We start from the raw sequence: 15,350 nt of genomic DNA, 5'->3' as shown, positions 1-15,350 counted from the left end.
AATTTCAGCTTCCACAAATAACAGCTATAATTTCAGAGCCAGCACATGCTGTGTGGTTTGTATGGTTTGCTTTGGAGTGGAGATGTCCCACTTCTTGGTTGATAATTCCCTAGAGGTGGGGCACCTCCCATTAATCCCTTCATTTGAGCCTGCAGAATTGGGGAGAATTTGACAAAGAATGGCTGGCAGGGTGCACTAAATGGATGTTACAATTTCTTCCTGACTGGCTTTTGATTTATTTATTTTTTGTACTGCGCATTTGCTAGCAACTGCTTTTTAAAAACTTCGTCCTCTTAGTCATTTGGCACTATTTGAATTGCAAATGTCATCCATTTGTGGCCTCAGTGGACCCGTAAGCTGTTTGATTGCCCATCTTGGTTGGGTCAAAAGCTCTTAGGTTTGCTAAAATTCTTTGGTGCCTTGATATGGTATCTAGGGAATAGGTTGTTTAAAAGGGTACGGTAGTGTTGGAATGAAAGTGCCTTCAGCACAACTTCTAAAGACATAGTTTGTAAAAAGACAACTGCTGTTCATTATGGCATTCTGTTTTCTCTGTGGCAATCCATTCCTAACATAGATGCAGGAACTGTGGACCAAAGGGGTATTGACTTCCAAAACAAGGTGCTGGGCCCAGGGCATGGATGGATGGCGTCCGCTGCAACTTATCCCTCAGCTGAAATGGTGTCTACTTGCCACTGGGCAAGCTGTATTGAATGAAACGGACCTTGCTACACTTATCCTCAACATGCTTGTCACAATGTGTAGCTATTTCCCCAGTAGGTAAGGTGTAAACAAAGAAGTTGGGTGGGGGGGGGAGTTGGGAAGGTAGGGGGTTGGACTAGATGATCCTTGGGGTCCTTACCCACTCTGCAGTTTTGTGGTTTTCTTTTCACACAAACACCCATAGCCTTTATTCACCCCCTACACAGTTCCATCGACTCGAGGAAGTCCGTATCAACCACTTTGAGGGTAACCCTGTTTTACAGTACAAGCTCTGCAGACACTGATTAGGGAAACCTCTTCCCTTTCAGAGACCCGGATAATGCCATTATAAGGCCTTTGCCCAGAGTCAAGAGGCTCCTTTCAGACAGCACTTGCCTTCCTCATATCATTCAGGTAAGCTGATCTGCAGTCTGATCGTCAAGATCTAGATTGCTTGCTTTTCCACATATTTTGCTTTTTGAAAAGAAAAGAAATCTTGGAACTTTGATTGGGTAATGGAGCAGTAGCTCTAATCTGAAATGCACAGTTTAAAACCATGTTAAGTTGTTGTTGTTGTTTGCATTGCAGCTGCTGCTGACCTTTGATCCCATTCTTGTTGAGAAAGTGGCCATATTGCTTTTCTACATCATGCAAGACAACCCGCAGTTACCTCGCCTTTACCTCAGTGGAGTATTCTTCTTCATCATGATGTATACCGGTTCCAACGTGCTCCCCGTTGCAAGGTGAAAGCAATAATGTTTAGCATCTTTTCTATGCTTGCTTAAACATAGAGTTTCACACCGACTAAGTGTAAATGCAAGGATACGGCATTCGTTTCTGAGAGATTTTAAGTGATTAAATTGTTTTACACTTTTCCTCTCTGGACCACCTTAAAGAAACCAGGCTACATTGTATAATGGTGATAGTGAGGGGGAGAATCCCTAGAGGCTGTATTTAGTGCTAGATGGCCGGTGAGAGCCCAAGGATCAGAGAAGTTAGAGGGCAGGTGCAAGTTTAATAGTCCCATTAACCTGCATACTGAGCTCATGCCATTGAGCTAAAATCATATATGTAACAAAAATGAATTAACTTATTTTCCAGGTTTTTGAAGTATACACATTCGAAGCAGGCCTTCAAGTCTGAAGAGGTAAGCAGCAATTAAATATTACAAAACAAACTGGCAATGCTCCAACAAAACGAGTCAATTCCAAGTATGTGCTAAGTATAAGCATTTAAACTGCAAAAATGTTTGGTTGCTCTCTGATACAACTCTTTCTCTTCAGAATATGCTGGATCCTTTTAAAAGGCAAATTGACAAAAAGTCTATTGCGCTATTAGCTAAACATTGTTTAACCAAGCAGTTGGAAATACGTACAGTGGTGACTCGCTTAACAAACGCCCCGTAAGACAAAATTTTCGCTTAAAGAAAGGATTTTTCCAGCGGAGGTTGCCTCGCTAGACAATTTCGTTTTACGAAAAATTCGTCTAGCGAATCGCGGTTTACTATAGGAATGCATTGAAATTCAATTAATGCGTTCCTATGGGCAATTTTTTTTAAAAAAAAATTCAATGCATTCCTATGGGATTCGCTAGACAAATTTTTCGTTATAAGAATAGACCCGTGGAACGAATTAAATTCGTCTAGTGAGGCACCACTGTATTTGAATTTAGTGTTAGGAAGTTTTGGTAGGGATGAGTGTGGAGACAACTCTGAAGCGTTAAATGCATTGGTAGTTGTGCTGTAATGTGATTGTGGAGGCAAACTGCAGAGCAGTTTGTAGTTGTAGCAGTTGAAATTCCTGGAGACCAAGATAGCAATGCTATACCCACTCACTGCTGGGTTCAAGTGTATGGCAAGGGCAATAAACCTTTCCAGACTGAGGGCTTGTTTCATTCGCTTCTGGGCAGCCTTGCAGGGCCCACATACCCCAGGGAGGTGGGCAGCACCAGATGCAGAGAATTTGGCTTTTATAGCAGACTATCCCATTCATGCAAAAGTCAGAGGCCTTTCCTGTAAAGGCATTCTCATGGTTCAGTGACATATTCCAGCTGGGGGAAATTACTGGGGGTCAGGGGTGTAGGGGTTTTAGACCAAGACAGTGCTTGGTGCGGCCTATATGGCCTAGGACCCTCGTACTTACAGGACCGCCTCTCTTGATATGCCCCGCAGAGGACCTTACGGTCCACAAATAATATATTGGAGGTCCCGGTCCTCGAGGTTAAACTGGCCTCAATCAGGGCCGAAGGCCTTTTCGGCTTTGGCCCCAGCCTGGTGGAACGCTCTATTGCAGGAGACCAGCGCCCTACGGGACTTGACATCCTTCCGCAGGGCCTGCAAGACGGAGCTGTTCCGCCTGGCCTTCGGTCCAGGCCCAGTTTGACTCCCCTCTATGGGACCCTGTAAGTTACCCCCTTGGCCCTTTTATCGGCTCATGTGGGACCAACATGGATAGCTGCCCCTGATGAATACTTGATGTTCCCGACCCCTATGGTTGTAATTCATGGGCAGTCATTTAATTCTATCCTGATTCTAATTTTTAAGCTGTATTTTAATCAGTTGCTTGATTGTTTTAATGTATTTGATATTTGATGTTAGCCGCCCTGAGCTGGGTCTTGGTCGGGGAGGGCAAGGTATAAATAAAAATTTACCTACTTACTATGGAGAGGGTGCAATAAAGAGGCATGAAGGGTCGCCTTTGGATTCTGCGCCTGAGGCTCCTAACTCTTGATGTATTGCAAGAGTGTTGGACTAGATGGCCCTCAGGGTACCCATCCCAACTCTGTGATTCTACAAGTTGTGCTGCACATAATAATAATAATAATAATAATAATAATAATAATAATAATAATAATAATAATAATTTATTTATACCCTGCCCATCCAACTCTGTGATTCTACAAGTTGTGCTGCACATAATAATAATAATAATAATAATAATAATAATAATAATAATAATAATAATAATTTATTTATACCCTGCCCATTTGGGCGGCTTCCAACAGAAAAATGAAATAAAATAATCTATTAAGCATTAAAAGCCTCCCTAAACAGGGCTGCCTTCAGATAGTGGCTTGTGAAAATTACCAGTACGCTAATACTGTAGCTCCATTATCACAAAAGCATCCTGTAAAGATGTGCAAAGGCATGCTCGTTTCATTTTCACATTTACATCCTGACAACTTCTTCTTTTTTAGATGAAAGGGCAAGATATAGTTCAGAGAAGCATTCTTGGACACATCCTGCCGGAAGCTATGGTGTGTTACTTGGAAAACTATGAGCCAGAAAAATTTTCTGAAATTTTTTTGGGCGAATTCGACACTCCAGAAGCTATTTGGAGCAGTGAAATGAGGTAATTTGATTTATACACTTCCAGCAAAAGAAGTGGGTCACCCCCCCCACCATCGGTATTCCCCCCCCCAGTTTCCTGACTAATTAAATTCATCTGATATCTTTGTGACTTGCCACAGATAACAAGGTTTAATGGTTTAGTGATCTGGAAGAACGTTAGCCTTTGTTTGCTCCAAAATGCCTTTTGCAATTCACAGGCGCCTTATGATAGAGAAGATAGCTGCTCATCTTGCTGACTTCACCCCTCGTCTTCAGAGTAACACAAGAGCGCTTTACCAGTACTGCCCGATACCACTAATCAACTACCCTCAGCTAGAGAACGAGCTGTTTTGTAACATCTATTACCTCAGGCATCTTTGTGATAAACTCCGTTTTCCTGACTGGCCAATTAAAGACCCTGTAAGTCAAATGTCTTGCACTCTCCCTCGATCTGCAGCAAAGCAGAATTGAAAAATAAAAAGGCGAAATAGGTCAAAGAACTGCAAGAGCCATGACTGCTTTACTGGCATCTTGAATGTGCCGTGATCTTTACAGTTCTGTTTTAAAGTATACAGTTTCAAAGCCAGTTAAGTTTAAACAAGGAGTGTGTTCAATGTGGTGGGGATGTAAGAAAGCTAAGGGATATTGGGAGATGATATACACAGAAATAAAAAACATGCTAAGTTTGACGTTTCCCCCCAAAAAACCCAGATGTTCTTTTGGTGTATGATAGAGGGTGAGATACTTAAGAATGTATTGCATCTTGTTCTTTATGCAACTGCTGCAGCCAGAATAGCCTATGCACAAATGTGGAAGGACAAAAACAGTCCAACAAAAGAGGATTGGCAGAATAAGCTAATAGAATATGTGGAGTTAGCGATGCTGACTGCAAAGATAAGAAAGAATTAATATACCATAAGAGAGGAGTGGGAAAACTTTGGAGATTGTTTAAAGCAGGCATCCCCAAACTGCGGCCCTCCAGATGTTTTGGCCTACAACTCCCATGATCCCTAGCTAACAGGACCAGTGGTCGGGGAAGATGGTAATTGTAGTCCAAAACATCTGGAGGGCCAAAGTTTGGGGATGCCTCGTTTAAAGAATTGTAACAGTTACAAAAGTCTCCCAAGTAGGACTAGATTGATGAACAGCAGCTAAATCAAATAGAAGGTAGAGAAAGATATGTAGCACAGCTAAGAGTAAAAGGGAACCTATGGAAAGGCTGGGGTGGGAAAGTTGAATAATGTATTATTATTATTATTATTATTATTATTATTATTAAGGGGTCTGTTCAAATTTTCAAATATAAGAGATAAAACTCCTATATTGCAGGTTTTCTAACAGAGAGGAAGGCCTAGGTGTTATAGCAGCTATCTCCCCCCCCCCCCCGGGAAGATCTGAAAGTTACATTGGAAGAACTCATTTGGAATTTTCTGTCTCCCCACCACCCTGGCCAGGTTAAACTCTTAAAAGATACCCTAGATGCTTGGAAGAAGGAGGTGGATAAGAAGGCACCCACAATGTCAATAGATGATGCTTATGAAGTTCTCCATCTCCCCAAGGGACAAGGACAGTAAGTTATGTGCTCTTTGGTTCCACTGACATTTTAATATAAATTACTCTTATCTCGTGTCTCTTGCATTATTTAAACTTAGTTGCCCTCTGATCAAGTTCTAGAACTGGACAGCTGGCACGGCTGAAGTTTTGTGCAGTAACGATAGTATAATGGTTCAGCATTGGAGCACCTCTGTTTCAGACCAGCCTGACCTATTGATTTGGAGGCATATCGGTTATCTAAAGCGCAGGAGCCCACATAGCAGTGTGCAGAGAGGATTGGGCGGGGGGATCCAGTTTCCAAGATCGGATTGGCATAATAGTTTACACAGGCCTTGCTATTGTCACATTGGCAGTGCTGAAAAGTCAGGTTTCTGATGTACTGAAAATGCGCCATTAGTGCTGCCACCCCTGCTCAGCATTAAGTAAGAGACAGACTGGCTTAGGATAACCTTTGTAGCTAACTCATAAAACATGCTTTGGAAAGTGACCTGAAATCTGCCGTTCAAAATAACCTCTGCCAGAGTTTAGTTTGAAATCTATGTTACATTCCCCCCCCCCCGACTGAATGACAGCATATTGAATCCTAGGTAAGCAAATTCTTTATGTATCTGACAGACATGATGAGAGCAAAATCAGGAAGGCTTATTTCAGACTGGCCCAGAAATACCACCCTGACAAGAATCCAGAAGGTCGAGTAAGTGCTATGTATTAAATATATATTATGCCTATAGGATATATTGTGTCTGAGCACAGGCTCTCTACTGTATACATGGATCTACCCCAGTTACTGCAGTGGGGGGAGCAGGTTCAAGTGTGCATTTGTTCAAATGTGTAGATTCACTCCTTTTATGTAAAGAGGCATATATTTCATTTTTAGTAACTCCATTCAAGTTTCACCTTCCATTTTCTTGGGGGGGGAAATAGCTCTCCCAATGCCCTTTTTATTTGTTCTTTCTGTGAAATTGGCAAAGCTCTGTAATCCCTGCAGAAGAATGTAAATGAAGTCAGCACATTGCTGAACTGGAAGCCCTTAACCGCAACTGTTTTAAACCCCAAACTTCAAAATGTAATTGCATGCCCAAAATTGTATGGACTACTTTTAGCACATCTTCCAGGAATGCAGGTCTGTTAATTTCTCCCTCAGCTTTGATCTGATTGTGAGGGAAGAAGTCGTAATTGCACGATTTGCACAACTTCAAAGACCCTTTCCCTTCCTGCTGTACAACTTGGGAGGGGACTCTGAGAGCAAAATGAAATCTGACTGCAGGTCTCAACCCTGCTTTACATTAAGTAATCCTTTGCCAAATACTGGAATATTATGTACGATGCTGTTTGTACACGGGCCTGTTCTGAATAGGTTGTACTTATGTTTCTTGTTAACTCTCTTGTCTTACTGTGTGTGTATGTGTAGGACATTTCATAAAAGAGTATGGTATAAAAGTCAGAAAAACATTAAAATAAGCTCAAAATTAGAACAGTGTCTTTGAAGATTATGTAGTAGAAGACACTCTTTCTCAAAAACCTGGCCTGTTTCTTTTGCAACATCAGCTGATTTATTTTGAGATTGGATTCATATCTGCTTCCTTACGTGCATTGTATTTGCAGGATATGTTTGAAAAGGTGAATAAAGCGTATGAGTTTTTGTGCACAAAGTCAGCCAAAGTGGTGGATGGTCCAGATCCTGAGAATATAATTCTAATTTTGAAAGCTCAAAGCATCCTTTTCAACAGACACAAAGATGGTAATTATACTTAGCATCTTGAAGACATAACTTTGTTTTGTAAAATATTAAATTGCATTTATGTGTTGTTGAAAACTTTGGGCCTATTTGGGAGCTCACTGGCTACAACTGATACAAATCGTGTGGCAAACTATCAAGCTCTACCTTCTCAGGTGCATAACCTTGGTTTTGTTGGGAGAGTGGATTTCTGAAAGAGGGGAGGCCCCTGTACTTCTGGAGGCTACAGTCTAGTCCAAAATGGACATTTCTTTGAATGCAGTGAATGCACTTTTTCCAGCAATTTAAAATCAACCAGTCTCCACTGATTAATAGGTGGACCTTTGTTGGTAGAAAACCTAGGACTTGTTCTAAAGCAGAAAGTCTGCATTCAAAACAGAGCCTTGAGATCCCATTTTCCAAATGCTTCTCAGATTCACCTGTATGCTGCCCGAGGAGCTGCCCAGAATCTTGGGGAATTCAACCTCTCCTACTTGTTCTGCAGTAGCTAATTCGTTTAGTGCATTCTGTGTTACACTTTTCAGACCCTCCTTTCTCCTGTGTTGTTGGCCTTTGAAGTAAGAAACCATAAAATAATTTGTTTGGTAATAGAGTAAGTGTCACCATGAGAGCGATTCACATGTGAATGTTGATTCCTGGCATTCTTTTCCTTTCAAGATTTGAAGCCTTATAAATACGCAGGCTACCCCATGTTGATTAAGACAATCACAATAGAAACTTCAGACGACCTCTTGTTCTCCAAAGAATCTCCCTTGTTGCCTGCTGCTACTGAGTTAGCTTTCTACACTGTCAACTGCTCGGCACTAAATGCAGAAGAACTAAGAAGAGAGAATGGTATTGAGGTAGGCTCAAAATCCTCCTGTGGGTTGTGTTTTGCAGAGAGTGAGTTCTATTCTTTGCATCATCTCTATTAAGCTCTTGTTTGCAAAATGCATTTTAATAGCCCTTTTTGGCTGGATGTTGTCTGCAAAGCCTGCTTTCCCTTATATTTTCTAGCTATCTTTAAGTACATCTCAGAACTGCTGTTGCTGACTATTCTGTAAGCTTGCATAACCAGTGCTGAATATTTCATGTATTTGGTTTAATTTGCCTAAGAATAAGCAAGTAGATTGTTATTTTTAAAAAAAACACCAAAATATTAACTTCTAACTTAATATCAAGCAAAAGAAACAATAACTATTATTCCAGAGAATTTCAGATTATTGGTTGGGCTTATAATACTTGAATTTCTCTTTCTCTAACAAGTAGGCATTTGAAGTACAGTATTAAATTTTACACTGTGGCTTTAAAAAGCCACCTGAAAATTTGTAGAGAAATATTTGCTGTATGTGAACAATCATTTCAAGTTTTGCTGCTGGCAGTGTTCAGGGGGAAAATATGTCTTGTCTATCCCCACAGATTCTGCAAGAGGCTTTTAATCGCTGTGTTGCTGTCCTGACACACTTTAGTAAGCCAGATGATATGTCAGTTCAGGTAAGTGTTCAAAATAAACCGGTAATGGAGGATTTAGCCTATGTGTGAATGAGAACTAAAATGTAAACTAGCCATAGGAGAGCAGATTCAGACAACTGTTCTGTCTAACTATTTACATTTTACATGGTTCTCACATCATATTAAAAGTGTAGATGAAGTAAATTATGGTTTGATGTGAATAAGAACAAACCTTGGCTACCTGCTCGTAGTTGGTTTGGAGAGAAACAAACCACCAGTCCAGGCTCGGATAACACAAGAAGCTATGGCTTGTTTTTGGTGGTACAGCAGCAACAGGGGAGGAAGGAAGCACCTGCAATTTCAGTGGTGCGTACCAGCATTCTCTTTATTCTCCTTAAAGCATAGTTTATTTTAACAATGGAGATACCAAAGATTGAACCTGAGAACTTCCACATGCAAAATGTGTGCTCTACCATTCTCCCATTTTGCCACAGCCCTTTCCTGGTGCCAATATTAGACACTTCATAAATTAAAAAGAAGTAACGATGCTCACTGTAAACAGCATCTTAAGAAGCAGAGACATCACCTTGCCTACAAAGGTCCGTATAGTTAAAGCTATGGTTTCCCCAGGAGTGATGTATGGAAGTGAGAGCTGGACCATAAAGAAGGCTGATCGCCGAAGAATTGATGCTTTTGAATTATGGTGCTGGAGGAGACTCTTGAGAGTCCCATGGACTGCAAGAAGATCAAACCTATCCATTCTGAAGGAAATCAGCCCCGAGTGCTCACTGGAAGGACAGATCCTGAAGCTGAGGCTCCAATTCTTTGGCCACCTCATGAGACTCCCTGATGTTGGGAAAGATTGAGGGCACAAGAAGAAGGGGGCGAGATGGTTGGACAGTGTTCTCGAAGCTACCAACATGAGTTTGACCAAGCTGCGGGAGGCAGTGGAAGACAGGAGTGCCTGGTGTTCTCTGGTCCATGGGGTCACAAAGAGTCGGACATGACTAAACGACTAAACAACAACAACGATGCTTCACAAGACTGAAAGAAGTAATCACTTAGCAAATTACAGTGCTGGGTCCGCGTCTGCCTTCCAGGGAACTCTTTATCATTCCTTTTCAACTTCTGAAGCATGTATATTTGTAGTGCATCTTATTATACACTGACCCAACACCATATGACTTGACATTTTTTTCACTTAATAGGTGTGTGGGCATGTAAGTAAATGTTACAGTGTGGCAGCCCAATTTGAAGATTGCAGAGAGAAAATAACTGAAATGCCAAATATCATCAAGGATCTCTGCAGAGTACTGTATTATGGGAAGGTAAGCTCTTGTATGACTCCTGTCTTTCTTTTCTAGAGTCCCATTTCTGTAGAACCTCAGGAGTGTCCATTAAATGGATGCAATCGATTGGGCCTATTGCCTTCCTTTTGAAAGCTGTAGAACTTCCTGTCAGAGCCCAGTTCACATAAGGCTTCCTGGAGCATGTAGACAGTTTTGTTTGCACATTGTCCAATGGAATGTACAGACACAGTCCTTCTGTTCACCCTATTAAAGGTAAAGGGACCCCTGACCATTAGGTCCAGTCGTGACCGACACTGGGGTTGCGCACTCATCTCGCATTATTGGCCGAGGGAGCCGCCGTATAGCATCCGGGTCCTGTGGCCAACATGACTAAGCCGCTTCTGGCGAACCAGAGCAGGGCACAGAAACGCCGTTTACCTTCCCGCTGTAGCGGTTCCTATTTATCTACTTGCATTTTGACGTGCTTTCGAACTGCTAGGTTGGCAGGAGCTGGGACCAAGCAACGGGAGCTCACCCCGTCAGGAGGATTCGAACCACCGACCTTCTGATCAGCAAGCCCTAGGCTCAGTGGTTTAACCCACAGCGCCACCTGGGTCCCTACAGCGCCACCTGGGTCCCTTTACCCTATTATATTTTTATTTATTCTGTTTACCCTATTATGTAATGTGATTAAAGCGCTACACTGCAGAAGCAAGAAAGGAAAAATGTGACGAACGTGCCACTATTGCATTTTGTCATTTTTTACATCAGAAATACTGCTTGTCTCGTTCCTGCTGAACTGAAGCACTTCTCACCCAAAGCAAATGTTTTCTTTCCTACTCAGAACATTCCCCGCGTGGCTTCTCTAGGGGTCGAGTGTGTCAGCTCCTTTGCTGTGGACTACTGGCTACAGACACATCTGTTTCAAGCTGGAGTTCTGTGGTATTTGCTTGGCTACATCTTCAACTATGATTACACACTAGAAGAGAGTGGGATTCAGAAGAGTGAAGATTCCAATCAGCAGGTAATGATAATAAGGAACTGTGAATAGACTGAGCAGCATTCCTGAGATGGCTGTAGGAACTTACAGTCATTATCTTAAAATCAAACACATAGCTTAATGTGCTGTGCTTTTAGGTAAAACTTTGCATGTCTCTTGTAGCCTTTCTTGTGCGGTTCAAATGACATTCTCAAGATCAGTTGTGCTTGCTTATGCCAAGCTTTGATCCAAAGAGAGAAGGAAGCTTGAAGAAGGGAACTTCTCTATATTCTTTTTTAAAAAACAAAAACAAAACACCCCTCTGCAGCACCCAAAAATCCTCTCTCGAGAGTTAGAGGACCATCCTGAATAGTGCACAGTGGGGTATAAAGAAACACAATGGCAAGTGACAGATGCCCCAAATTGGGCAATGACATTTTTGCAAGTTGTGTCCATTTTATTTTGCAGTATTGCTTGTGAAGGAGGGGTGGTCTGGTTTCTTCATCTACTCAGAAAATCTAAGTATGAGATTGATTCCCTATTTTCTGCTAATAGGAAGTAGCCAATACCCTTGCCAAGCTTAGCCTCCTTGCTTTGAGCCGTCTTGGCGGATATCTTCCAGGAGAACAAGCTACGCCTGAAAACCCAACCATCAGAAAAAGTCTTGCAGGCATGCTGACGCCTTATATTGCAAGAAAACTTGCTGTGGTTAATCCTGCCGAGGTACAAGAACGTTTTAATACCCACGTTAATGTTTTTCCACTTTTATTGACAAGTATGCTGAGCATGTAAGTTCAGTATGAAAATGTAGTAATGGCAACAAAGAAAATTATACAGCCTTTAGTGTCTTAGAAAAGGAGTCTTGACCGAGGCACTTGTGAGCACTTTCAGTTCTCTGTGTTGCAGCCAGTAGATTTTTGTTTAATATAGTGGAGTGTTAATAGAGATGTGTGGATTTGTACAGTAGTCATCCTACTATTTCTAACTTGTCGTGTCTCTCTTGCCAGATACTAAGGGCTATTTCACATGATATTACTGCTAAAGTATTTTTGAGTGACTACTGCATATGGCAAACCAGGAACATTGTGTGTGTGTGTGCGCGCGCGCAAACAGAAGAGAGAAACAGTGCTTGCTGCACTCAATAGTTTCAGAATACGGACTGTTTCAGGTTACTTCTGTAGCGCTTGAAATCATAAAATGTGCATCTGTCCAGAGCTGGAGTTTTTAAGAGCAAATTCCAAATAGACTTGTGTTAAAGAATAAAAAAAGAGGAAATAATTTGCACATTGAGAAAGCTAGAAGGGTTACAGTGGTCTTGTAGTGGTATTAAGCTGGTGGGATGTAGATGCTGTAGGAAAAAAAATGAGATATTTGTGTTGCATTTAAATCTGTTTTGCCATAACTGTTTCTTACCCTAGATTCTGAAAATGCTGAACAGCAACACAGAAAGCCCGTACCTTATTTGGAACAATCGGACAAGAGCTGAACTCCTTGAGTTCTTGGAATCTCAGCAGGAAAGCATGATTAAAAGAGTGAGGCACATTTTCAAATTGCCGGGCTGGCTAGTTGGGAGTTTCTGAGGCAGGGAACTGAAAGAAGCAGCAAGTAATTCTTGTGGCTGCATTTTTCAGAATCATTAAACCGAGGTGTACAAGCTTCTTTTAATGTACCAGGCCACAAAAGTTTGGTGTCCTCCCGTGGGATTTATAGATTTCATCCCCTCATTTCTCCATTTGTGGATGTGCCGCGGGTCTCATGTTGTAAACGGCATCCTTTAACATATGTAAATAACTCTGATCCTAATTCGCCATCAGTGAATGAAAAGACTCCTTCAGTTCAGACATGACCTAAAACCAGGAAAGGTTCTTGCTGGTAGAGGTGGAGAAGACAGTATTTCCTGATTCCTTTATCCCCTTTGTTGCTTCTCATGTTGCTCTGGATGGAGAAGATGTTGAAGCAGTACAAGGGGCTGAGGGGTGACTTGTTTTCCCTCAGATATTTGCCCTCAATTGAGAGGTCGAGAGCTCTGTTTTTGCCAGTAGTGCAGCTCAGGTGTTGTTTAGCATCTTCTTCTTCTTTGGCAATCACTTGTAGCAGAGTACGATTGTCATACGTGTTCAAGTTCTGCAGCTGGGGATAAAAGAACGCTTTCACATCGGCCTGCTTTTGGTTGCAGGAATCCTGTTGCAGCACCACACATGTTAAAAGATCATTGAGGGCTAAAGTGTGACCTGTGCAGGAATTAGCAACAGCCATGGGAAAGGACAGAAGTAATAGATATCTTCCCAAGTCTCCTCCTACCTTCACCTGCCTACATTTCTAGCCTTTTCTTGAAAAGTTAATGAGAACTGAATTCAAATTCTGTCCCTGCTTCATGTCTCCAAGCTTAAAATAGACAATTCATACTGGGCTTAATGTTTTTACTATGGGAAGCTGCAAATATATTCAATTGATTTTTACTTTCTCAAGGGTGACTGTGATAAAAGCTATGGATCTGAATTCATCTTCAGCGATCATGCAAAAGAGCTTATTGTAGGAGAGATTTTTGTTAGAGTTTACAATGAAGTCCCCACATTCCAACTAGAGGTAAGATTCTGCTTCTTGTTATTTGGTGAAGTCTTTTGGTTTTAAATTGGTTAACACCCCCCCTTTTTTTGCATACCAGTATGAAACATGTTAGACATTGAAGCTCCTTTCCTTGCTTTCTTTGTCAAAATATAGGATGTACTAATTTGTTCTCAGTAAATCATCAACACAGCAGATACATTCAGAGGATCTATATCCGTTCCCTCTGAATTTTGTTACATGTTTGTTATAGCTCTCTTCCTTTGTTAAAAACATTCAAACGTTGGGAAAGAAATGTTTTCAGAATGGAGTAACCCTATAATGTACTATTGAACTTCCTAGACTTTTATATAGCAGTTTTACCCTTCCTTTGTTATAATCTTGTGAGGAAGCCTTGCTAAGTGAAGCTGAAACACTACTGGTGGTGTATACTGAGTGTTTGACTGTTCATCCCTTAATTGTAAATAGTTTGTAAAATATGGCTACACTATGTTAAGCATCAGCAACAAAATGTTTCCTTCCTATCTTTTTAATTTTCCTTCTTGCTTGTTACCCTACAGCTTCCGAAATCATTTGCTGCAAGCCTCTTGGACTACATAGGCTCACAAGCCCAGTACCTTCATACATTAATGGCCATGACTCACACAGGGAAAGTGGAGTCGAACCAACATGTAGAGAGGCTCAGAAGGGTTGAGATGGCCTTGGAGGCTCTGAGAAATGTAATAAAACACAACCCAGGTAAGGAGGCATGTTGGACACCTTAAAACATTCCTGTTGAACGAAACCTCACTTTAGATTTTGGAAGTTTTAGATGAATGCTTAGTCACACAGCTTATCACCAAACTAAAATGGCTGTTTAAGCAGATTAAGGTGGGGGCTTTTTATTTAAAAAAAATGTTTTAAGATACCTTTGCTTGAAAGTTAGTGCTTTAGTTTAGTGCACTTTAACCATATCAGCTGTCTTTCTCCTCGTAGGTTCAGAATGTGAATGCATAGGTCACTTTAAGTTAATCTTCTCTCTTCTGCGTGTCCATGGAGCTGGTCAAGTCCAACAGCTGGCTCTGGAGGTAAAGAACAAAGCAATAAAAGTGTCTTGCCATAGGAGAAAGTTCTTTATTTTGGAATATATTGTGTAGATTAATCAAATTAATTAATTCACTTTTATGATAAATGTAAGGACGTTATTTTACACTCATCCAGTAACGATTCTGGTTTTGGGCTTTGTAGCTAGAGAATGGAGTGCAGGACATCAAAATAGCTACCGTACATGACTTTAAATCTTCAGTTCACAGGCTATGCGAATAGTATGTAGCATATAGTAAGGAATGTGCGTTTAGCAGGCAGTAGAACACAATGAATCTTGAAGTATTTGTCCAAATGTTATTTCCGAAGGCGACGGTGGCAGTCTTAATTTCTCACCAGAAGGAGCATCATTGGGCAGAAGCAATGGCCCGAGTTGCCTTGGCAAAAGTGACTGCTCTCTTTGCACCGCCACCCTTATCCAGAGTATTAAAAAAGGGTTATTTCCTCGCCCAGCCCTATACACCAATATCCACTCCCCCCCCCGGCTTACATTTCCACACCTATTTGCCTGTTCTAAGAAGCTGGCTAAGTGGCAGATTTGCGGGGGGGGGGGGGGAGTCTTTTTTTCAGCCCACAGGATCCCAGATAATCCCAGGTCATATATCCAGTGTGTTGTTACACAAATTAGATTTGGCTACCTCGCCAAGGGCAAATGAAGCTTTTGCACTGACCTCGCTCTGA

The 15,350-nt window shown here is 41.5% G+C and overlaps 1 protein-coding gene across 3 annotated transcripts in view; it reads left to right on the top strand.

Moving 5' to 3' along the window:
• DNAJC13 (DnaJ heat shock protein family (Hsp40) member C13) overlaps window positions 1-15,350 on the top strand; it is a 60,432-nt gene that overhangs the window by 35,353 nt on the left and 9,729 nt on the right. For all 3 annotated transcript variants that reach the window (XM_060280635.1, XM_035129327.2, XM_060280636.1), the window contains 18 exons: window positions 578-780; window positions 1,032-1,116; window positions 1,291-1,445; window positions 1,804-1,849; window positions 3,898-4,052; window positions 4,249-4,450; window positions 5,485-5,600; window positions 6,200-6,278; window positions 7,190-7,325; window positions 7,980-8,164; window positions 8,721-8,795; window positions 9,962-10,081; window positions 10,887-11,066; window positions 11,577-11,744; window positions 12,440-12,553; window positions 13,491-13,607; window positions 14,147-14,324; window positions 14,562-14,653. In XM_060280635.1, the coding sequence (XP_060136618.1) occupies window positions 578-780; window positions 1,032-1,116; window positions 1,291-1,445; window positions 1,804-1,849; window positions 3,898-4,052; window positions 4,249-4,450; window positions 5,485-5,600; window positions 6,200-6,278; window positions 7,190-7,325; window positions 7,980-8,164; window positions 8,721-8,795; window positions 9,962-10,081; window positions 10,887-11,066; window positions 11,577-11,744; window positions 12,440-12,553; window positions 13,491-13,607; window positions 14,147-14,324; window positions 14,562-14,653 (2,406 nt within the window). The remainder of the gene's footprint in view (window positions 1-577; window positions 781-1,031; window positions 1,117-1,290; window positions 1,446-1,803; window positions 1,850-3,897; window positions 4,053-4,248; window positions 4,451-5,484; window positions 5,601-6,199; window positions 6,279-7,189; window positions 7,326-7,979; window positions 8,165-8,720; window positions 8,796-9,961; window positions 10,082-10,886; window positions 11,067-11,576; window positions 11,745-12,439; window positions 12,554-13,490; window positions 13,608-14,146; window positions 14,325-14,561; window positions 14,654-15,350) is intronic.

The sequence above is a fragment of the Zootoca vivipara genome, chromosome 12, assembly GCF_963506605.1.
Source record: "Zootoca vivipara chromosome 12, rZooViv1.1, whole genome shotgun sequence".
Classification (NCBI taxonomy): Eukaryota; Metazoa; Chordata; class Lepidosauria; order Squamata; family Lacertidae; genus Zootoca; species Zootoca vivipara.
This window is presented reverse-complemented; position numbering and strand designations above follow the sequence as displayed.